At 47.2% G+C, this 22,966-nt stretch overlaps 1 protein-coding gene across 2 annotated transcripts; it reads left to right on the plus strand.

The window, feature by feature from the left end:
• Window positions 1-2,203: 2,203 nt before the first annotated feature.
• Window positions 2,204-22,875, plus strand: Cutal (cutA divalent cation tolerance homolog-like). 2 transcript variants are annotated; one of them, XM_087653965.1, is made up of 6 exons: window positions 2,204-2,433; window positions 10,481-10,626; window positions 15,246-15,305; window positions 17,212-17,257; window positions 17,603-17,652; window positions 19,837-22,875. In XM_087653965.1, the coding sequence occupies exons 2-6, from the start codon at window positions 10,508-10,510 to the stop codon at window positions 19,937-19,939; spliced, it is 378 nt and encodes a 125-aa protein (XP_087510091.1). In that variant the 5' UTR covers window positions 2,204-2,433; window positions 10,481-10,507; the 3' UTR covers window positions 19,940-22,875.
• The last annotated feature ends 91 nt before the right edge of the window (window positions 22,876-22,966 follow it).

Consider the following 22,966-nt stretch of genomic DNA (forward strand, 5'->3'; position numbering starts at 1 on the left):
AGAAGTCAGAGGTGCTCAGACTCTTTCTTTGCTTACTCTAAATGCCTATACTATGGTACTCCTCCCACCCCACCCCCTGCCCCAAGAGACTTGTCTTCTGCAGCCCTTGGATCATAATATTTTTGAGACATTCAGGAATTATTATACCAAGAAGACATTTGAGCGCTTGGCTCACTGCCTTGAAAAAGAAAACACAGCTCACATAAGCAACTTAGCAGCCTTACACCACTTTTAGTAGTTGTAGAAGAAGTTAAAAAAAAAAAAAAGACACATAGCCAGCCACTCTTAAAGCTTGGTAGAAACTTAAAGAGTATGCTGTGAGCGGCCACACATTTCCCTAGAGCTGATGAGATTGAAAAAGAATGTAGAATTGATTTGGTTAAGATTAATATTAAGAGAAGTGAACCAAGAGTATATCCATAGACAAAAAGACCAGTCCCTGTAACCACAGATTAAAGATGATCCTAAGGACAGTGAACGTTGCCCATGTCAGGCCTCAGCCCTCAGTGGCTGCAGTTGACATGGATCCTGCACCTGAGGCGGCTCATCAGGTAGAGGCACTGTCACACTGAAGGTCTGAGTTCTATTCCTTATGGTGTGAGGAGAGAGCTGACTCTTACACTGTCTTCTGGATGCCACACCATGACACATAGTCTGGCACATGGACACACACACGTGCCACAACACACGTGTCAGAGGGAGGACATCTTGCTCTCTATCATTTGGGTTCTGGGATTGAACTTAGTTCATCAGGTTTGGTGGCAAGCACCTTTACCTAATGAGCTATCTCTCTGACTCACACCAGTTTAAGTGTCTATTTTGTTGAACTAAACACACACACACACACACACACACACACATACCAGAATAATCTAGATACAAAACAGTTCCTTAATCAGTTTATGCTGTGTCAGGAGTTTTGATCGTTGTCAAACTAGGATATGTCACACTGAAGGGCTAAATTAAAAATTTGGAAGTCTTTGAGCCAATGCAGTATAGTTTAGCCAGCATCTTGGACAAAAACTACGTGGTTAACGAGAGAGAATGGACTTATGCAAAGTGTCTTCTGACTCCATGGCATGTGTGCCAGAACCACACAGATACACTAAATAAGTAAATGGACAAATATAGTAACGGTCTTTTCTTAAAAAGCCCAAAGAACTAAAAGAATACACACACACACACACACACACACACACACACACACACACACACACACACTTTTATGTTTTCATGTGTGTGTCTGAACGTATGTCTGCTGCCTGTGGAGGTGTTGGGTCCCCTAGAAGAGAGTTATGGATGGATGTGGATATGGATGCCATGTGGATTCTGGAAACAGAGCCTGTGTCCTCTGAAGAACAACAATTGCTCTTAAGTACTGAGCCGTTTCTCCAAGCACAGAATAAAATACTTCTCCTAAAATTAGACACTCTAGCGACTGGGTACTCTGCGTCCCTGAAGGACCACACCCAGCCTCTGGCTTCTCCAGTTTGTGGCAGTCCTCCTACCCCCCTACCCCCATTGGCTGCTTCTAAGTGTGTATGATGTGTGTTAAAGACACTGGGCTTAATTCTAGGGAAGTTTTCCTGGAGCAACTAGTCTGGGAAGAGAGGAATTAGTTATCTGGGTACAAGTACAGGGAGGGGAGGAGATGGTGACAGAGAAGCAATTCTTTTTTTTTTCTGTCCCTTTTGTGTTCGTGTGTGTGTGTGTGTGTGTGTGTGTGTGTGTGTGTGTGTGTGTGTGTGTTTTGAGGGGTGGGTTTCTTTGTGTTATCGTAGACCAGGCTGGCTTCAAATTCACAGAGATCCACTTGCCTCTGCCTCTGGAGCCCTAGAACTGGCTTCATGGCCAGAGAAGCCATTGATGTGTGTGCGATTCACTTACCGGTTTTCGTTGCTGGCTTTGGCCTGTTGACAGCCAAACTGTGCCTTCCAACTTTGTGTGCTGGGGTTTCAGAAGGTTTTGTTTCCGAAGAAAGGCTTTGTCTTTTATCTGTCTACCCGTGTGGTTTAAATGTTTACATGAACAGGGAGGAAAGTGGCTCTGAAAAGTAAACCTGGGAGAGGTGTAACTAGTGGAGAGAAAACCAAAGAAAAACCAGCTTTCCTCCCGACTGCTGGCACTGGGCTGGCCAGCCCAGCTGGGAGGGGCAGAGCTGGATCCTGGCAAAGGTGTGAATGTGGGGAGGAGGTTGCAATTTAGGCCTCAGTGCCCGCCTACCAGCTCACACCCTACCTGGGGTTGTAGTTCACAGTTACAGCCTAGGGCTAAATCCCCAACACCCCAACACCACCATGGACAGGCCAGAGTCACGGTGCCCTCCACCCGGCTTACTCCGGCTTCCCGTTCTTACATGCCTCCTGGTGAGTGCCTGTCCTCCTTGCCCTGAAGCTTTTACCTGGGGACCGAGGGAGAAGAACTGAAGGAAAGGTATTTCTCTTCGCTGCTCTTGGGGTTTGAAGTGTGCACAGGTTTGTAGGAGAAGAGTTGAGATTCTTGGAAGCCCTTAACGTCCTGGAGGCAGTCCAGTATTAATAGGTTACCAGCACCCTTTCATGCCTGCCTGGCGCGGGTAGGTGGGGTTGTGCTCTGTGAGGGGAGGAGTGCTTGCGGTGCAGTCTCTCCTAAGCCCTGTTAGTAAAGTCTTCGTCACTATCATGCTTTCCCCTGCTTTGGCGGGCTGCTATCTCCTCCAAAATGTCCGAGAAAGCGAATGCAGACGGCATAGTAGCTGCCAATGGTAATGAGGACAGGACTGTAGGAACCTCCGTCCGGAGCCCAAGGTTCTGCCCGATTCTGGTGCCCTATTTCCTTATTTGTGAAAACTGCTGTAAATCTATTTGAGGATTTTTTTTTTAAGTTCTGGATCTGTAGCCAGAAAAACGTATAAGCTAAAAGTTGTGTTGTTCCAGGGTTTTTACAGATTCCTTAAAGCTAGGTTGGTTAAAAGTGAAATTCACTGGATTAGGTGAGGCTTCCTCTGCCTCATCCCAGACTTGTGAGGCAGACTCATTTCTTTTTTTTTTTTTTTTTTTTTTTTTGGTTCTTTTTTTTCGGAGCTGGGGACTGAACCCAGGGCCTTGCGCTTCCTAGGTAAGCGCTCTACCACTGAGCTAAATCCCCAGCCCCCGGCAGACTCATTTCTTAAAGGCCATGGTTAATACTCTATCCAGGACAGAGAGAGAAAGGAGCCCAACACTGGTGCACTCCTGTAATCCCAACATAGGCTGAACCTACAGAACACCTGTAAGTCTGAGGCTCGCCTGGTCTGTTATAGTTTCTGTCAGGGAGTGGGGGTACTTTCCAGCCCATGAATTTAGCAGTCATAAAAGTCGTTTTCTAAACTGCCATCCATTATTGGGCCCAGGTTGACCTTTTGTGCTTATGATACTTCGTTAATGGGCTAAACTGCTGTCAATACAGAAGTGACTAGGAATGACTGCTTCCTGTTCAATGGAGGTCTTGGGGTGGGGAAGGGGAGATGATAGCGACCACAGTGACAGTGGTTCTGATCCTTACTTGTTAGCTGTTGAGAGCATCTCCTTCCTAGTCGTGAGTCAAAATAGTCTCCAGACGCTATTCGGTCCCCTTGAGGACAGAGATCACCCTGGCTTGAGTTTCTATACCCCCTGCCTCAGGTTACCTTGAGTGGAGAATGATCTTAGATAGTGTTGGACGGTCTCTTGCCTCTCAGTTGTTTGGCTCTGGGCTCATCTCATGCTTCCAAGGCGCTGAAGTGCCCCAGGTCTCCCTGGCTCTTTCACTGAGGAGCAGACTTAGGGCGCCTCTTTCCTTTCCAGTAACATTAGCCTCCTTGTTCTGTGTTTGTGGGTCAATGACAACTGTTCCTTTGCCTCCAGTGTGCTCAAGCCTCATGTTAGGGATCGAGCTGGGGGAGCCCCAGCTGACAGTGAGATGTCAGTTAAAACAGCCAGTGAAAGTCAGAAAAAGAAGATTGATCTGGTATAGCCACACTGGAAAGAGGGATAAAGAGACCCAATGATCCACACCAAACCTGTCCTCATGGTGAATCGAGATTTAAAGAACCAGGGATCAGTGCATCTAGGCTGTACAGGTCAAGATTATTCACCTGTCACCAACCCATCATTGTCTGGGGTCCAGTGTCCAACCAGGTGGTCCAGCAAACCAGTCCGTGAAATCTATTTCTGGGAGTCAAGTTCCCTCTCCGGCCAGTGCCAAGAACATTTTCTTCTCCTAGCATGAGGATCCTGGGGGAGAAGGCTAGTTTCTTGGGTCCATTGTTTGAATAGTCTGCTGGTCAGATTGAGGGACACGTGTCTCTTTAGCATAGCCAGGACAGTAACACTTACAGTGGGTGGCTCCCAAGCCCTACCTGCCTCACCAAGCTAGTTAATCTTGGCGCCACCTATTTGCATACTACCAGTCCATTTTACTAGCCTGCAAGTATTTATTGAGAGCCCGCCATGTACCAAGAGCTGGGCTAGGGCTGTGGTCATAAAGCACAGTTAGTGACTGCAGATTGCGCTTCTCATCAGAACCCTGGCAACTCCGAGTCAGGCAGCACAAGCATCCCCTCTGCCGGTCCCCACGGAGGCTGGTAGAAGAAAAAGAGGAACTCGTACCTGGTCAGAAGTCACGAGCTGTTAGTAATAGTGGCGTGACCGTCCAAGTCACCCCTGCCCCCCCCCTGCACTTTGAATTTCTCTCTATAACCAAATGAATTTCCGTTAAAGAAACAACAGTCATAGCTTCCTTGAAAAGGCTGGTTCTTTTCTTTTCTTTTTCTGCTGTGTGGCTACTGGGTCAGTTCAGACGTGTAGGAGACTATCTTGAAATGGAGGCACTAGGGGAAGCACCAGGACATAAGAAGGTTTCAGCCAGGACATTAAAAACATTACCCGGTGTGCCAGAGAGATGGCTCAGTGGCTGGGAGCACTGGCTGCTCTTGCAGAGGACCTGGGTTTGGTTACCAGAACCCACGTGAGCATCTGTAACTCCAGCTCCAGTGGTATCTTCTGGGCCCATCGAGGGCTAGTGTGAGGACTCACGTGATAATATAAAATAGGGGGAGGCCCGAGGTTCAGGAGAAGACCGAAGCCTGGCTGCGAGGCAGGAGGGGTACTGTTGCTCAGCCTGGCTTGGTCCCAGCCTGACACCTAGGTTGCCACTGCCCCTTTTAATGACTCTGTGATGACCCTGGAATGGAAGGCACTTCAGCTCTTGCCCTCCGTCTTGTCATTAAGAAGATAAGAAGACGACAGTTCAGATGTCTTCTCACATGACATCTTGTTGTTGTCACATCGCTCAGCATCTTGGGGTCTTCTTCTGGGCCAGTGAATTGGCCTTCTAAACAGGCAGCTTGCTGGCCAATCTCCATCCTTTGCCTACTCGGTATTCTACACTGATTGACTGTGGCGTGTGCTTGCTGTCCTACTTCAAAACCCGAATGCAATGCAAACTCCTCAAACTCAAACTTCACAGATTCTGTTAACTCGGCAAACCCCTGACCCTTACCTTGGTAATTGTAGCCAGCCTCATTTCCTCCTGAGCCTCACATAAACACGCACACAGGAAGACCCATGTAAGCTGGTTCCTCTGTACCCCTGCAGTTGGTTAGTGCCTTAGTGCCCCCTCCCCCCATCAATACCTGACTTTCCAGGAGCTGGAGAGATGGCTCAGCGGTTGAGAGCACTGACTGCTCTTCCAGAGGTCCTGAGTTCAATTCCCAGCAACCACGTGGTGGCTCACAACCATCTGTAATGGGATCCGATGCCCTCTTCTGGTGTCTGAAGACAGCTGCAGTGTACTCATATATAAAATAAATAAATCTTAAAAATCTATTAAAAATAGTGGACTATTTCAGATCCCATTTTAACAGTAGTGCGGTTTGAATGTCAGCCACAGGCTCATGTGTTTGAATACTTGATCCCCATCCCCAGCTGACTGCCCTATTTGGAAGGGCAAGGGACTCTGGAGGAAGTGGGCCATCGGAGATGGTCCTTGGTGTTTATAGTTTGAGTTCGGATCCCCAGGACCCAGGCAAACCTCCTGGCATGCCCACACATGCTTGTAATCTCAGTGCGAGCTCTGATTCCTGGCTTGCAAAATGTGAACTACAAGCTTCCACATGTTACCTTCACCAGGATGGACTACTGTTTTGTTTGCTTTAACATTTTCTGATTTTTTTTAAAGGCGATATGTGTGCGTGTGTGTGTGTGTGTGTGTGTGCACGCGCGCGCACATATATGCATATATTTGTGTCTGGGTTGATCACGTATACACACACTCCTGTGCAAGTCAATGTCGAGTGTCTTCCATTATAACTCTCTGCTTGATTTATGTGAGGTAAGGTCTCTCACCGAACTTGGAGGTCACTGGGTGGCTAGACTGCTGCACAGTGGGCCCCTGGGAGTCTCTTGTCTGCCCCCTTGCACTGAGATTACAAGCATGTGTGGGCATGCCAGGAGGTTTGCCTGGGTCCTGGGGATCCGAACTCAAGCACAGCAAGCACATTACTCACTGAGCCATCTCTTTAGCTGACTGTGGTCCTCAAACTAAGCCCAAATAAGTCCTTTCTCTCTTGATTTCATTCTTATCAAGCATCAGGTCAAACGATGCCAAGTGTAATATAGAAAACTGGAGCTAAGAAGTAGGGCTGTTGGCGGGATAGGTTTTGTTTATGATGCTGGTAGGATTGGTTTGTGGGAGGAACCTGAAACAGTTTGGAGTTGTGGGCTTAGAGAAACCATAGCCTGCTGTGAACAGAACCTGTGGATCACTGTGCTGGGGAGTTTAGAAGACTGGAATGGCTGTGTACATGTGGGTGGTTAGAACTGTGTTTCTGAGCTTTCAGAGTGTATCAAGGACTCTACTGGCTGCTTTTGTGTGTCCACTTGACACAAGTTGGAGTCATTGAAGAGGAAGGAGCCTCAGTTGAGGAAATGCCTCCATGAGATCTGGCTGTAAGGCATTTTCTCAGTTAGTGATCCATGGGGAGGGACCCAGCCCATTATGGGTGGTGCCATCCCTGGGGTGGTAGTCATGGGGCTTCTACAAGAAAGCAGGCTGGGTGAGCTAGCCAGTAAGCAGCACTACTCCATGGCATCTGCTTTAGTTCCTGCCTCCAGATGCCTGCCCTGTTTGAGTTCCTGTCCTGACTTCCTCCAGTGAGGGACTACACTTTGGAAGTATAAAGCTGAATAAACCCTTTCCTCATCAACTTGAGTTTTGGTCACGGTGTTTTTTGCTGCAGCAATAGAAACCCTCATGAAGAAAAGGATAAGTAAAGGAGCTAATTTAACTTAAAGTTCAGGACAGAGCAGGCAAGGGGAAAGCAGCTGTGCTTGTTAAATAGATTGGCCCTTAAGAGAATCCTGGACTTAGTTGCTGTGGTCTTAGGAAAGGTGCCTCCAGGGCAAGACGGAAGCTTCCACGGAAGCTCCATTGCAAACTCGCTGGAGAAGAGAGGGCTTAAACAGAGAGCGCCTCTAGAATGGCCTTCAGGAACAGGCCTTCCAGGGTAGTGATTTTCCAGGTGTAACCTTAAAGGTACACAGAGAACACTGCATCTGTGGTCTGAGTGGGACAGGCCACATCTGAACTGGCAGCAGAACTTGGCTTGACTGGTATTACAGGCACCTAAAGTGCAAGTTACAGGTTCTCGGAGCCCTGCACAGAGGCTCCACAAAACTGCATAGACAGGAAACACTTTATCAGGGTCTCATTCCACGGATGGGGCTCTGGAGTGGGCTGAGTATGAAACTGTGCGGGTGAAGCGTTGGTTGCAGTGGTGACCTCAGGATCCTGGGGACGCCAGAGATATGGGGCATTCACTGAGGAGAGCTGTCCACGCTGGCAGAAGTGACCCAAGACAGACAGACACACACAATATATATAGTAGAGGTGGAGGGAGGGCTAACCAAGCCCACTGAAGCACGATCTTCCCTGCTGGATCTGTGTCTGCCCTGCTGGGTTTTGGTGGTGCTTCGGCTCAGTTTCCCATGGTAAACCCCTATTCCTTTGGGAATGAGGACTGTTCATACTAGGGTATTGTATGCATTTTTTTAAATTACAGGGTTTCACAACCAGGGCATTGCCTAGAGTCTCCTGATATTGAATTGCTAAGTAGTGTTGGAACCCTAAGACTACGAGGACTTCTCAAGATAGACTGAATAGATGTGCATTATGAGAAGGTCATGAATCTATGGGGGCCAGGTAAAGGATGTTCTGGGTTGAGTATGAAATGGTCCAGTGTCTTGGTTAGGGTTTTGCTGCTGTGAACAGGCACCATGGCCAAGGCAACTCTTAGAAGGACGACATTTAATTGGGTCTGGCTTACAGGTTCAGAGATTCAGTCCATTATCTTCAAGGTGGGAGCATGGCAGCATCCAGGCAGGCATGATGCAGGCAGAGCTGAGAGTTCTACATCTTCATCTGAAGGCTGCTAGTAGAAGACTGGCTCCCAGGCAGCTAGGATGAAGGTCTTAAAACCCACACCCACAGTAACACACCTATTCCATTAAGGCCACACCTCCAAATAGTGCCACTTTCTGAGCCAATCATATTCAAGCTGTGACACCTGGGTAGACTCATGTGTTTGAACACTTGTTTCCAAGTTGATGGTGTGGCCTTTGGACATTGTGAAGTTTTTATGCAGTGGTTGTGAACTGGAGAAAGTTGGGTGCTGGGAATGGGCCTTGTGGTTAGGGCCTGGCCATCCTCTGTCTGGTCTCTGGTTCTTGGAAAGATAAAATGTGAGTAACTGCCTTACATCACAGCACTGCTTCTTACCCTGCCTTCCAAAGCCTCTCAAACTGTAAGCCAACATGCTTCTTTCTCATGATGACAATGAGAAAAGTAACTGATGCGGAAAGTTATCTTCTCAGCAAAGCCTGTTTGGACCCCATTCCCATGTCTTCCTCTTGGTCCTTCTAATCCACAGTCCCAGTAGAATGTATTTAAACAGTGCACAACTGTAGGATGATGTCATCACGCAGGTGTAGGCAGGTACAAGATAGAACAAGGCCTGCCATTGGAGGAGAAGGAAGGGTGGGCAGGAGAAAAGTTATAGGAAGGGGAGGAGACTGGAAGGGAGGCAGGAGAAGCTGCAGAGAGAACACGGAGGCTGATGTTAAGATTCCTCTCTGCACATTTACAGGTTGTTATGAATATTCTTAAGTGATGGGTGTGTACAGGGCTTGTATGTCTAGATGGGCAATTATATCTTATCAATTGGATCAGAGGTTATTGTGTTGTGTGTTCTTTCATGTGGTGATTTAAGTTTAAGAGAGTGTGTGGTGGCTGGAGACACTAAGCCATCACAGCGGAATTGGGATGTATATTTCTGGCATGGTGGCAACTTGTCTTGGGAATTAGATGGGTAGAGAGATTGTTGCCAGGCTCAGAGAGAAGCCTTCGGCAGTGTGATAGGGGTAGAGCAAAGCGGTTGAGAGGCTTTGCTGACTGAGATGAAGATGTCTACCAGATATCTTGGGGCACTACGGTACGGACCTAGTTGGGGTAAAAGACAGTTTTTTTTTTTTAATAATTTTACACACAACACCTGGTGCAGAAAAATGAACACAAGTGAACTTATTCACTAAAACATCAGGAGAGATAAGTGCTTACCACTCAAAATAATCTTCACGGGATGTTGGCTGTTCAGTGAGCGACAGCTACAATTACCTGCAGTGACAGTTTTGTGCGATAAAACTTGAGACCATTCAGACTTGAGCTCAAATTCTGCCTTCGACGAAAACTATAGTTTTGAGCAAGTTTTCTGCTTCATTGATTTGCAATTCTCCATTTTCCCCACCTTTTGTTGCAGAGAAAAACGTCTAGGCATGAACAGTGTGTGTGTGTGTGTGTGTGTGTGTGTGTGTGTGTGTGTGTGTGCATTGCATATATGTGTAGCAGAAGTCAACCTTGGCATATCTCTAGGAGCCTTTCATGTTGTTCTTTTTATTTAATGCATATGGGTGTTTTGCTTGCATCACATGTGTGCCTGGTACCCTCAGAAGCCAGAAGAGGGCATCGGCTTTTCTGGAACTTGGGTTACACAGTGAGCTACAGTGTGGATGCCGAGAATTGAACCTACGTCCTCTGAAAGAACACGCATTGCTCCTATCCTAATCCTGCTTTTTTTGAGATGGAGTCTACCACTGGCCTAGAGCATGACAAGTGGGGACCATTAGCATGCTGGCTGTCCGGTGAGCCTCGGGGACCTGCCTGACTCTGCATCTTCAGTGCTCAGACTGCAAGCCTGGCTCGCCAAACCCAACTTTTTCTGTGGCTTGTGGGGATCTTCTTAGGTCCTCAAGACACTTGGCAAGCACATTGTCAAACTGAACTAACTTCTCAGCCCCAGGGCCTGGATACTCCAAGTAGTAAAGCCAAATACGGACCTCAGGAATCATTTTGTGAATTGGGTTGAATACTGTTTGTCTGGTGGAACTGGGAGTCATTGACATTGTGTTTTTTCTTTTCTACCATGTAGATCCTGACAGCTGTTCTGACGTATCCCATGCTCAGGACCCTCAGCCTCTGGCTGCACTCCTCCCTCACCGGAAGCTATGTCTCTGGCTCTTACTCCATCGTTTTTGTCAACTGTCCCAATGAGCAAATTGCCAGAGACATTGCCAGGTATAGTGCAGAGGCTGGGTGTTGGCCCTAAATGCGTGGGAAGCTACCAGGGTGCTCTCTAGGGGCCACACAGCAGTCCATCTCTTGCTTTTGACATCATGTTCTGTACAAAGAACTCTGTACTTTCTGCTTGGGGTGGGATGAGGAACCCACGGCATGATCCTGTTCAGACTGACCCCAGGGCTGACCCTCCCATGCCATGATAATGTTAAGTAGAGGATGGGTAGAAAAGGAACCCGAGAAACCCATAAAGAGAAGGGGCTAGCTCGAGGGGGCAGTAAGAGGCCATGAACGCTTCCTGGGGACAATTCCAATCCCTCAATGGCCGATCCAACCTCTTTCTCATCCCCTTAGCTCAGTTAAGGAAGAGACCGCCCATGAATTGCATATTTTTCTAGAAATGACCATGCGATCTGGAAAGAGTACTGGGTTTATAATTACATCATAGTTTTAATGTTGGCTGTGCCACTTTTATTTATGTGACTTCGGGGTGGAGGACAGGAGTTGAACATGTTAGGTAAGTACTGAAATGCTTGATTACAAGATGGCATTTGCCTCACAACGCTGTAGTTACAATTTCATGATATAATCAGTTGATTATGGAAGAATCTTGGAGATTAGGGTTATAATCACAAATGCTTAGCAGACAGATTGACAAACTGGCCTAGGGTGTAACAGTGAATGAGGAGGGTAGATGGCAGCCTTTGTCCTCCCTGGGTGTTGAGGGGAAGAAGGAAAGGGAGTGTGTTGCCCAGGAATCATGTGTCGTGTCTACTCTGTGGCATTTAGTTACAGCAACAGAAGGTCAGGTATCACACCCACTCTCAGACCTGCATATCCTGTAACCACACGCAGAGCCTCTGAGGACACAGAGAAGCAGCTGGAAGGAGGCCGCTCTGAGGGTGGGTTCAGTGTGCTGTGGGGATGGCTGACCCTGGGCCTGCAGAAGACAGGCCTAGGCTCTGCCTGGCTTTCCTGCCCAAATTGCGTACCTGTGTACCTGCTCGGAGACAGGCAGGAGCCAATACGCAGCTCAGGTGGACAGATGTGCAATGGGCTAAGACCCGTTTGGAATTGAGGATCCAGACAATCTGTGTTCATGTGAATAAAATATCCTGATATTAAATACTGGTAACAAAGTCAAGATTTTATAATGCCCAGAGGGCCAAATCATGTACCTTATCTGTGACCTTTGTGTGCCTGGCTCTGTTCTTCTTCCTGAAGTTTCTGAGGGCCTGAGCATCATGGGCATGACTTGATGGTCTGCAGTGTTTGTGCACTTGCTCTGTATGAGATGGAGTTCAGCCAGTCTACCAATCTTTCTCCTCCTCCTCTTCCTCCTCCTCTTCCTCCTTCCTCTCTTCCGTCTCCCCTCTATCTCCTCTATCTCTCTTCTCTCTCTCTCTCTCTCTCTCTCTCTCTCTCTCTCTCTCTCATCTCCTCTCCTTGGCAGTTGCTCTTTTTTTTTGCATAAAAAAACTCCATGGTTTTGTATTCTGTCAGTTGAGTATACAGATGCCTGTGATCAGAGGCAGGGAAGCTCATATTCATAAGAGACTGTGAAGGACAAGCAACAGATGGGTAACTCACTCCCTCTCCCCCCCTCATGTTTGTATGCCACAAAGAGAGAGAGAGAGAGAGAGAGAGAGAGAGAGAGAGAGAGAGAGAGAGAATTCCCAGTGGGTGGTTGAGCTGGGTTGAGCAGGCAAGCCTTGATGAGGTTGTGGGAATGGGTCTGTTTTATGTTGTACACTGGTAATTTTCCAAAGCAGCCACAATGGTAGCTGGCAGCGAGGTGATCCTAACATGGAATTTTAAGTACCGTACTCTTAGCCTGGGGTTCGAGGACAGAGAAAGGAAAACAGCCCTGTAGGCACACCCCCCCCCCCCGCAGCTACTTTAGTAAGTGTCTAACCTCCCCTCTGGCCCACCACCCACCTGAGGTAGTAGAAAAGTTATCAGGACACAGGGGAGGTAGACCTGCTTAGAAATAGCTCTTTGGGGGCGAGTCCAATCTTCGTTGTCAGGATATCAGCAGTTCAGTCCAGGAGCAAACACCAAAGACAAATCAGCAGCTACAGTCCAGTCCACTTGGCAGTCACCACACAGGAACCAGCCAGGGCTCAGCGACCAGCCTGAGGCTGCAGGAGTGGCAAGAAGCCACAGGAACCTCATGAGAAGTTCTCTGGCGAGTTTCTTTCTGTGACGTCACCACAAGCAAAGCTCAGCAACACGAGGTAGGGAGAGCCAATATGGAGCTCAGCACATGATGTAAGGAGAGCCAACACATGTGTGTGCATGTCTTTAGCAAAGAACAGGGAGGCGGAACAAGGCAAACCAGTACTCGAGTTCCCATTGTCTGTGGAATCATATTTATCTTCCTTCTGAACATCATCCATTTTTTTCACATGTCTGCTTTGACGAAACATCCTTTCACCTGTGTCTGCTTCAGGAAAACAGTCTTTCACGTGTCTCCTTTGGCAAAACATCTTTCTCACCTGTGTGCCCCAGCAAACTATTATTTGACATAACTGACTTTCCAAAGAAACCAGAAATTTCCACTTCACAGCCCTCTCTCTGGAACAGTGAAGGAAAGGAAGGACCAGTGAGTAGGACTTAGATAAGGTCCAGGGTCCAACCTCTTGAGGTTGTGGTAAGAAATACTTAAAACAGAAAAAAATAAACACAAAACCATGAGAAAACCTCGAAAAAGCCTTTCTACTTGCCAAAACAACCACTGAATAGTGTGTTTCTGCTTGAAGTTGTGTGAGTTCTTTATGGTTGGTTCCATGGGGATCTACAGGTCAGCTGGGTGCATGGGATTGTGAAAGGAGCTCTCAGTAGTGAACAAGGTTAGAAACCACTGACGGAGCCAGTCTCTCCTCTAGTAAGGTAGAGAGGAGAGGTGCCTGTCTCTGAGCAGGTACACAGGTACGAGTTTCGGGCAGGAAAGCCAGGCAGAGCCTAGGCCTGTCTTCTGCAGGCCCAGGGTCAGCCATCCCCACAGCACACTGAACCCACCCTCAGAGCGGCCTCCTTCCAGCTGCTTCTCTGTGTCCTCAGAGGCTCTGCGTGTGGTTACAGGCTATGCAGGTCTGAGAGTGGGTGTGATACCTGACCTTCTGTTGCTGTAACTAAATGTCACAGAATAGGTCACTGATTTATAAATGAAGATTTATTTCGCCTTATGACTGTAGAGCTGGGAGGTCCAGAAGCTGCTTGGTATCGGACAGTCTTGCATTATAACATGGCAGTCGAGAGCATACCGACTTCCTGTCTCTCTTTTATGAAGCCACTAATTCCACCCTGGTGGGGCCTCACCCTCATAACCTCACTCACCACCCTCTAAAAGCTCTCTCTCCAGATCCATTAATATGATTTATGATATTAGATTCCCAGCATAGGAATTCTGGGCACATGCTCAGATCATAGAAATCTGCCTCCAGCCCTCAGCATTCACGACCTTACGTGCAAAACACAGTCGTTCCATCCCCATGGCACTAAAGTTTAACTAACTGTAGTGCCATTTCAAAAGTCCAAAGTCCACGGTCTCATCCGACTTAGATTTGGGTGAGGCTCAAGGCACACCAGTGCAAACTGACTTCACTAGCTTGTGAAATCAAACAGGTTACCTGCTTCTAAAGTACAGTGGGGGAGCAGGCATAGAGCAGACATTCCCATTTGCAAAGAAAGGAATGAGCAAGAAATAAGGATTAGCTGGTCCCGTGTGTCTTGGGGCTCCTACTGCTGTGATGATACACCATGACCAAAAAGCAAGTTGGGGAGGAAAAGGTTTATTCAGCTTACACTTCCACATCACTCTTCATCGTTAGTGGAAGTCAGGACAGGAATTCAAACGGGGCAGGAACCTGGAGTGTCTGCAGTCAGGAGCTGATGCAGAGGCCATGGTGGAGTGTTACTTACTGGCTTGCTTCCCATGGCTTGCTCAGCCTGCTTTCCTGACTACCAGTTTCCCAGGACTACCAGTTCAGGGATAGCCCCACCTACAGTGGGCTGAGCTCTCCCCCATCAACAACTAATTAAGAAAATGCCTTATAGGCTGGCCCACATCCCATCTTATGGAGGCATTTTCTCAATAGAATGTTCTTCCTCTCAGGTGACTATAGCTTAAGTCAAGTTGGCATAAAACTAGCCAGAGCACCATGTAAGGCCAATGTCCAACAGCGATTGCATTTCCAAGGCTCAGGATAAATTCCTTGCTTCTACACCCTGCTTCCTGGATAGGGCAGCGGGAGGGCCACAGGCTTTATCCAGACACTTCGCTGGGTTCGGCTTACGCATACCGTGCATGTTTTGTGCTGTTAGCTCTACTGTTGTTTGGTCTCTGTGGCTCTCCTAGCACAGCCTAAGTGGACACAGCAACAGCTCCTGTCCACATTTTCAGATCAGTTAACTCCTTGCGGGTGTCCTCACCTACAGTCTCATTAGCATAATATTTCTAGAATTACGTTTCCAACATAAAGATTCTTAGGGCTATGCTTTGGTGGAAGAGGGACACCCTGAACACTTGTATCCTTAGACTCAGATATCCCGGGCAGTTCCCATCCCATCTGTTAAGACTTTAAACTTGCTCCAGTGATATCTTCTCTTTGCTCTAGGACCATCCTGGATAAGAAAATGGCTGCATCTGTGAACATCTTGCCTAAGATCTCTACACTGTGAGTTCTGCCAGGGGCGAGGAGTTGAGGGATGTTAAGTTTGGTCCTGAATGACTGAGAGAGCAAGGGACAAATGGTGGCCCGTCAGAGGATATTTAATCAACACGTCACCGTTGACTTGCATTCAGAGATTCGTCAGTTTATGTCACCCAAGGAAAGTGAAAATCAAAAACAGAAACAAAAAAACAAAAACAAAACCCCAAACCCCCAAAAATGCTACATGTAGAAAAAGGAGGGAGATGTCACGGTGTTTGCTCCGTTGTTCTGACACCGTGTTGAGTGTGGCTCCTTAACTTGGCTTTCATTTTGAGCTCTAAGCTTCAGCCTACTGTGTTGAATTAGTCTCTCCGAGGGTGAGGCCCAAATTTCTGAATCTTCCATATTGTCTCTAAAGCAATGGCTCTCAACCTATGTGTCTCCACCTCTTTGTGTGTGTGTGTGGGTGCATATCAGATATCCTGCATATTAGATATTTACATTATGATTCATAACACTAGCAAAATTATAGTTATGAAGTAGCAATGGAATAATTTTATGGTTGGGGGTCCCCGCAGCATCAGGAGCTGTATAAAAGGTCACATCTTTGGGAAGGCTGAGAACCATTGTTCCAGAGGCTTATCATGTAGCTCAGCTGTGGAATGCTTGCTTGCCTAATGGGCAGGCCTCAGGGTTTGCTCTCCAGCAAACCAGCATGACAAGAAAAGCAAGAGGAATCAAAAAAAAAAAAAAAAAGAAAGAAAGAAAGAAAGAAAGAAAGAAAAGCAAGAGGAGAGAAGAAATGGAGGGAAGAAGAAAGGGAAGGAAAAATGAAGGAAGGAAGAAAAGAAGGGAGACCCTATGTGAAATCTTAGGTAGCCATCTTCAGGAACCCTAGAGGTCTTTGTATAGCTGTCTTAGAGTTCTATCTTAGAGTCTTATTGCTGTGAAAAGACACCATGACCAATGTAAGTTTTATAAAGGACAACATTTAATTGGGGCTGGCTTACAGGTTCAGAGGCTCAGTCCATTATTATCAGGGCGGGAGCATGGCAGCATCACAGCATCCAGGCAGGCATGGTGCAGGAGGAGCTGAGTTCTACATCTTCACCCGAAGGAGGCCGGGAACAGCCTGAGCATCCTCAGGCAGCTAGGAGGAGGGTCTCCAAGCCCCTCCACAGTGATACACTTCCTCCAACAGGGCCACACCTTCTAATAGTGCCACTCCCTGGGTCAAGCGTATGCAAACCAGCACAAGTTCCTACTGCTGTGATGATACACCAGGACCAAAAAGCAAGCTAGGGAGGAAAGGATTTATTTGGCTCACACTTCCATATCACTGAGGAAATCAGGACAGGAACTCATGCAAGGCAGGCACCTGGCGGCAGGAGCTGATGCAGAGGCCATGGAGGGGTGCTGCTTACCAGCTTGCTTCTTATGGATTGTTTACCCTGCCTTTCTGCCCCACCCCCACAAGTCCCCAAGACAGGGTTTCTCTGTGTAGCCCTGGCTGTCCTGGAACTCAGTCTGTAGACCAGGCTGGCCTCAAACTCACAGAGATCTGCCTGCCTCTGCCTCCTGAGTGCTGGGATTAAAGCCACCATCTGACTTCAGTCTGCTTCTTATAGAACCCAGGGCCACCAGCCCGGGGTGGTACCACCCATAATGGGCAGGGCCCTCTCTCAACAATCATTGATTAGGAAACTGCTTTATATTCTGGCCCATAGCCCGTCTCGTGAAGACATTTCCTCAGCTGAGACTTCCTCCTCTCTAATGACTCTCTAGCTTGTGTCAAGTTGACATGAGCCAGCCAACACAGTGGGTTGGGAAAGATTTTGAAGTCTTCTCTACCCTTCAGTAGTTTACCTGACTGACAACTCACCAGGCTCCTCTTACGACCATTACAGTTTGATTTCGTCCTCTTCTCTAGGTACTTTTGGAAAGGAGAAATAGAAGAAGGCACTGAGGTCTCACTGGTAAGTGAGGATTGGGCAAGGTGGGGGGGGGGGTTAATAGGAGAACAAATGACATCAGGACCTTTTCCCTGAATGCTCTTAGAAATTAGTAATGAGGATGGGGGTGTAGCCCATCGATGACTCCTTACGTGTGGGAGGCCTTGAGTCCAATCCCCACAGAAGAAAAAAATTAGCACCAATCAACTGAGTGAGGTTTTTAACCCACCTGAGATCTCTGAGGCTCATTAGCAAGCTACAAACCTGGGCTGGTGACCAGGGAGGAATGCTAAATGGTTAAATGAATGCTAAATGGTTAAATGAATGGTTCAGATCCCAAATTGCTGATTAATTTTCTTCTCGTCACAGCTAATAAAGACAAAGACTTCCAAAGTCCCCTGGCTCTTCGCCTATATGAGGTAAGGTTCGTTTACCACAGGACCAGGTCAGGATGTTCTAGGCACTGAGCAAAGGAATCTGGGAGGTGGGAGAGTTGGGGGTTAGCCACTGCCTCCCATAAGACTCCTGTCCAACTCTTTGTCTCGGGTTTCCACTGGACGTCGGAGAGTGGAGTGAGATAGTTTACACTGGTGGTTTCAAAATACTGGTCTCAGGGCCTCTTCGTGCTTCATAAAGATTCAGACTCTCAAAAGCACCAGCACTCCCTGCTGGTTGCTAGCACTGCCGTCCTGAGGCTCAGACTTGGGGTCTCAGTGGTTCCTATCAGTGGTCCACAGAGTGAGGTCTCTTGACTTCTGGGGTCTTCAAGACTTTGATGAAGTCCATGAAACTTAATGTGCTCGGTTATAAGTGCTAAGGATTTTGAAAACTGTTTTTAGCTTACTTAAGATAATAAACACACACACACACCAAACACTGGATTCTTATGACAAGTCATTATATTTTTTAAAACCAAGAAATTAATGAGAAAATGGCATCATTTGCATCCTGGGAATTGTAGGACTTAATAAGATAGTTGCTAGGGACAGTTCTAAGTTTACAAGACCAATTTAAGGTTTCAGAATCTTGAATTTTTGCTTGCAAATGATTTTTTCATTGGTAGTAAGAAAGTCGTTCCATCCCGGCCCTAGTATTGGACCTTATGTCACTTTAGACCTGCTAAACGGAACTGCATTTTAGCAAGCTCCCCTGTGATTCCTATTCGTGTTAACACCTGAAGCATGGTCTAGCCCGTGTTGGCCATGTGTTAGATCACGTGGAGTTATCCTTCAAATGTCCACTACAGGCCCTGCCTCATGGGTTCCAATTTGTCTGCTGTGGGGATCAACTACATCTATTCTATTATTATTATTATTAATCATTGCATTCATTAACATCTCAAGTGACATCCTACTTCCCCGGTTACCCTACTACAAGCCCCCTATCCCACAACCTACCTCTCCTCCCTCCCCAAGTATGTTATTCTGAGTAGCACCCTAAGTTGACAGTCATTTGCAGCCTGGGCTATAAACCCTTGCTCTGCATGATAAAATTCATTGCCTTCACATCTTAGAGAGACCAGGATTTTGCAGCCATAGGGCTGTAGCTGAGTGTCAAATCTAACTACAGAGAAGGAGGCCCTTTCATTACCACCTCACAGAGGTGAGGGTATGAGGCGGCTTGGTTGATCCAACATGGAAACCTGTGGGGGACAGCTCACAGGTTGTCATCTGTACTGGAATACATGAAGTATACCTATGAAGTGTTTCAACAGTTCTTCTTGCTGCTCAGAAGTTCAGATCCTTTGAATTCTATGTCTGTTTATTAAAGACACAGATTCTGGCCTCGCTGCCCATGATATAAGTTCATCAAACTGATGGGCTCAGGTTCTGAATAAAACAGCCCTATTTGCTGTGAGAGCCACGCCACTCAGTAGCGTACTACAGTTAGTTAAACATGGGATCTCATGAGAACTTTCTAAGTGGATCAGGAAGCAAGCAAATAACTATTACTCTCAGCTGACACACGAGAGACGGCTGTGCAGAGAGCTGGCGTCGTGTGCTGCGTGCGCCAGGTGAACGGAGCCGAGAGGCGGGCACCTGAGCCAGACTTGTCAGTCAGGGACCCATGGGCACTGTTTGACTTTGAGGCTCAAGAGAGGGGATTCTGGCTGGTCAGTAGCAACAGTGAGGACTTTCTAGGTAGGAAGGAATGTAGAGGCGTTGGGGAAGGGGCAGGAAGACGCAGCCATGTGTATGGGTGATGATGGAAGTGATGACCGTAAGTGTGTGCTGTCCTGGTCACTAGCTAGGTGCTTTGCACACCCTCTCTTAGCTAGCCCTTAGCGAGCCACTCAAAGGGTATGCTTTTATGTTTTTATCCCCTTTTGTAAGGATCTTCTGAGGAATTAAATGACTTTACCCAGTGGTTGCAGAACTGGTGAGGGCAGGCATAGAATTTGAACCAATATCTTTAAGACTCTAAGGGCACCGATCCAACCCAGTATCTGTTGAACGGGAAATAGGCTCAGTCAGGTTGGGTCATGACATTGAGCGTCGAGCTGTAGTAGATTATACGAGCCTCCAGAGAGCCTATGGGTTGGGTTTTATCATGTAGGCTGATCCTGTCACAGTCACTCACTAGAGTTCTGTTTTGCCCTAAAGGTTGACGCATCCTTTTGAAGTCCCAGAGATCTTCAGTATCCCCATGGACCAAGGAGATACTCGCTATTTAAAATGGCTTGAGGAAGGCATGAAGGCGAACTAAGGAGAGAGAGAAGCTTATTGTGCAGGCTGCTTTTGTTCACTGTGCTCTGGGAAAAAGCCGGCCTCCTTCTGCCTCCCATAGGGCGTTCCTAACAGCACCCAGGTTCTAGCTGACCTGTGCATGCTGAATGAAGGACGGAGAATTTCAAGGCTGGAAGTGAAGGCCAATCAGGCCTGCAAGAACCAAGTGGAACCTGTTCCTGAGTGCTGTGTGTTTGCAGGTGGCCTGAGGGTGTGTGGGTAAGGATGAGGGACAGAGAGGAGGCAGCAGTGTTGGCGAGGTTTCTCATCTTCTGACTCTGGCTGGACCATAAAGTACCTAGGGTGTAATTGTTCCTCTTTTTCTTGTGGGGACCAGTGACCTTGCTTATCTAGGTGTGTGTGGGAGAGCCATCTTCTAAAGCAATTGGTGTGGGCTCTATTCAAAAATAGACCCTGGTAGGATTCAGGGGTCAGCAGAATTAATTATAGCTCCTGAATCTGGTGAAGAGGTGAAGCTGGGAAAGGGGTGCTTGAGCTTGTACAGACTAGGGGGACATTAGGGCTTCAACACAAGCTCCTGGGTTGGGAGTACATCTTGACATTTTTTTTTACTGAACTTTATAATAGACACAAATATCCTGGAGATATCGGTTCTGAGCCTGGGAACCTGCTGGCCAATGTTTTTCAGACTTGCTGGACAGCAAGCGCTTCTGGGGTTGACAGAGGAACCCCCTGAACTTCTTGAGGAATGTGGCCATCACCCACATCCCAAGTGAAGCTGTGAAAAGCTTGTAAATCACTGTTGTGATTTTCCCCATTTTATTCATTATCACTAAAAAAGTGCATTTCATGGAATTCCATAAGGGAGGCATATTGAACCACACAGTGTAGCCATCCATGGTTTTCCATACCATGCTGAGGTATGAACTACACTATCTTCTACAGTGGTCCCAGGCATCTCTGGTGAAGAGAACAGGGGAGGTGGGGGAGGCTGAGCTCAAGTCTGTGAAAAGGGAGGGTTGGAACAAACTCCATTCATGAATCTCACAAGCTAACTCCACAATGGGGGGCAGACCACAGGTAGTTAGAGTTGGGATACAGAAAGCTATAGTATCCTGGTCTCTTCTATGGCAGTGTGTGTGTGTGTGTGTGTGTGTGTGTGTGTGTGTGTGTGTAGGGGTGGGCTGGCAAATAGAACCACATTTTAGTTCTAATAGCTGCTGTGTGTCTCCCACCTTGATGTCCCCAAATACTAGGGTCTCCAAGGGCTCACCTGTGCAAATCTGATCAGGACTGTAGGTTAAGGTCCTTCCAAAGGGGCTGGAGAATTCCACTGGTGGTTTTGAGGACTGAAGAGTAGAGATGTCCTTGATCTTAAAATACCAGTCTCTGAGGTATACATCTTGAAAATCCCACTTAAAATGACCCCAGATGGACCATGTTGCTTTTCCTATAAAGTCCGATTTCTAGGTCTTCCTTTCAGAACCCTATCCTTTCCATCACTACAAGTGTCCCCACCCACCCCGCCCCGTGGCAGATGGGTGACCCTACCCTGCACTGTCCCTGTGCTCATGAACTCCCCTGTACCTTTGAAAAGCCTCTCTCCTGGGCCGGAGGTCAGAGGCCTGTCTGAATCTGATTGGTCTCTTGCCCAAGGCTTGGGAATTACCTCCCAAGTTGACATTTCAGTTTCAAGGAGTTAAATAAACAAAGCTTTCTCTACACCAGAGTTTACTTTTAAGTTGTAAAATAGGCAAAATACCCGTTTCTTTCTTAAAACTTAAGAGACTTTTATGCCTGTGGTTTTTAGCGATTTGTTTTCCTGTGCTATGGATGTCATCAGAATAGCCTTTCTTGGTGGTCTGTTTTTGCCTCAGTGTGCCGGAAACTGCAGAGAGGGATGCTTACCGGGCTGTTCAGGAAGCTTCATGTCTGCTCTTGTTAAGTTAGGCTTATTAGTTGTCCCCATTTTCCTGGTGAAATCTAAGGTCTGAGGTCATGAACCACCTAAGGGGAATGTGAGGATGTGGACCAGAGTCAGATTCTAAACCTAACATCCTCCTGCTTTTTATTCAAAGGGTCTAGGTAGGTCCCCAAAGACAAAGTGCCAGTCAGCCTAACACTTGAACATCCATTGTGTTGTTTCTTCCTTACCACAGATCTGGGGGCGCAACCCACTTCACGGATGAAGGGAGAGTAGCATTTACTCTGTTCTACATTGTCTTCCCAGAATGCAACTGTTGAAGACACGGGTGGATCCCAAACTAGTGTCTCCACATGAGGGTTCCTTCCCAGCACTTCTTACGATTTCCAGAATCTCTAACAAAGGCCACTGTGGAAATGAGTAAAAACTTAATCTTTTAACTGCGTAAGCTTCCTAGACATAAGTACCCCTGCTTTCAAAGAATCCTTGCAACTAGTTAAGATGGTGGACCCAATAATCCTAGCCCTTCGGAGGCTAAGGCAGGGCAACCTTGAGTTCAAGGCTGTAAAGGGAGACTCTTATCTTAAGAGAAAAACAAACCATCTTCATCAAGTTAAGAACAACAGCGGTAACAAGGAAGTGTTGAACAGAGGACAGAGCCTAGCCGGGAGCATGCAAAGGAGAAACCACCACCACCTAATCTATGGGCCCTGCTTTAGGCCATTGCGGTGTCACAGCCAGTCCGCTGCTACTGGTGAGATTTTCTCGCAAATACTTTTATATACACAGTGTATGCTTTATACAAACCCTGAGAGTGGTGGTGCACGAAATAAGCTTCGGGAGCGAAAGGGACACTTAGTTATTCAGACAGAGAGTTGGTCTTATGTGCTGTTCAGGTAGGAAAGCCAATGTGTTGGAATACTATGCAAATGATGCTTCCTGGCGCTCTCCCATCTTTACGGTTAACCCCAGGTATGGTTCTCTATTATTAGTATCAATAAAAAGGCATAAGGTGCCTCTTTAGTCAACAATCTTCAGGTAAATATAATAATGAGGAAAGGAATGTGGAGAGCAAAGTATCTTAAGGCTAACATGATATGGAGGCTTCCTGAGAATTCTAAT

Source organism: Rattus norvegicus, chromosome 3 (assembly GCF_021556685.1).
Source record: "Rattus norvegicus strain SHRSP/BbbUtx chromosome 3, alternate assembly SHRSP_T2T, whole genome shotgun sequence".
Taxonomy (NCBI): Eukaryota; Metazoa; Chordata; class Mammalia; order Rodentia; family Muridae; genus Rattus; species Rattus norvegicus.

Excerpts from the sequence above, each read along its gene's own strand:
- Cutal (XM_087653965.1), top strand. The coding sequence starts at position 10,508 with ATGCTCAGGACCCTCAGCCTCTGGCTGCACTCCTCCCTCACCGGAAGC. Across the intron at positions 17,258-17,602 it reads AAGGCACTGAGGTCTCACTG|CTAATAAAGACAAAGACTTC; the intron begins GTAAGTGAGGAT and ends TTCTCGTCACAG. Across the intron at positions 17,653-19,836 it reads TGGCTCTTCGCCTATATGAG|GTTGACGCATCCTTTTGAAG; the intron begins GTAAGGTTCGTT and ends TTTGCCCTAAAG.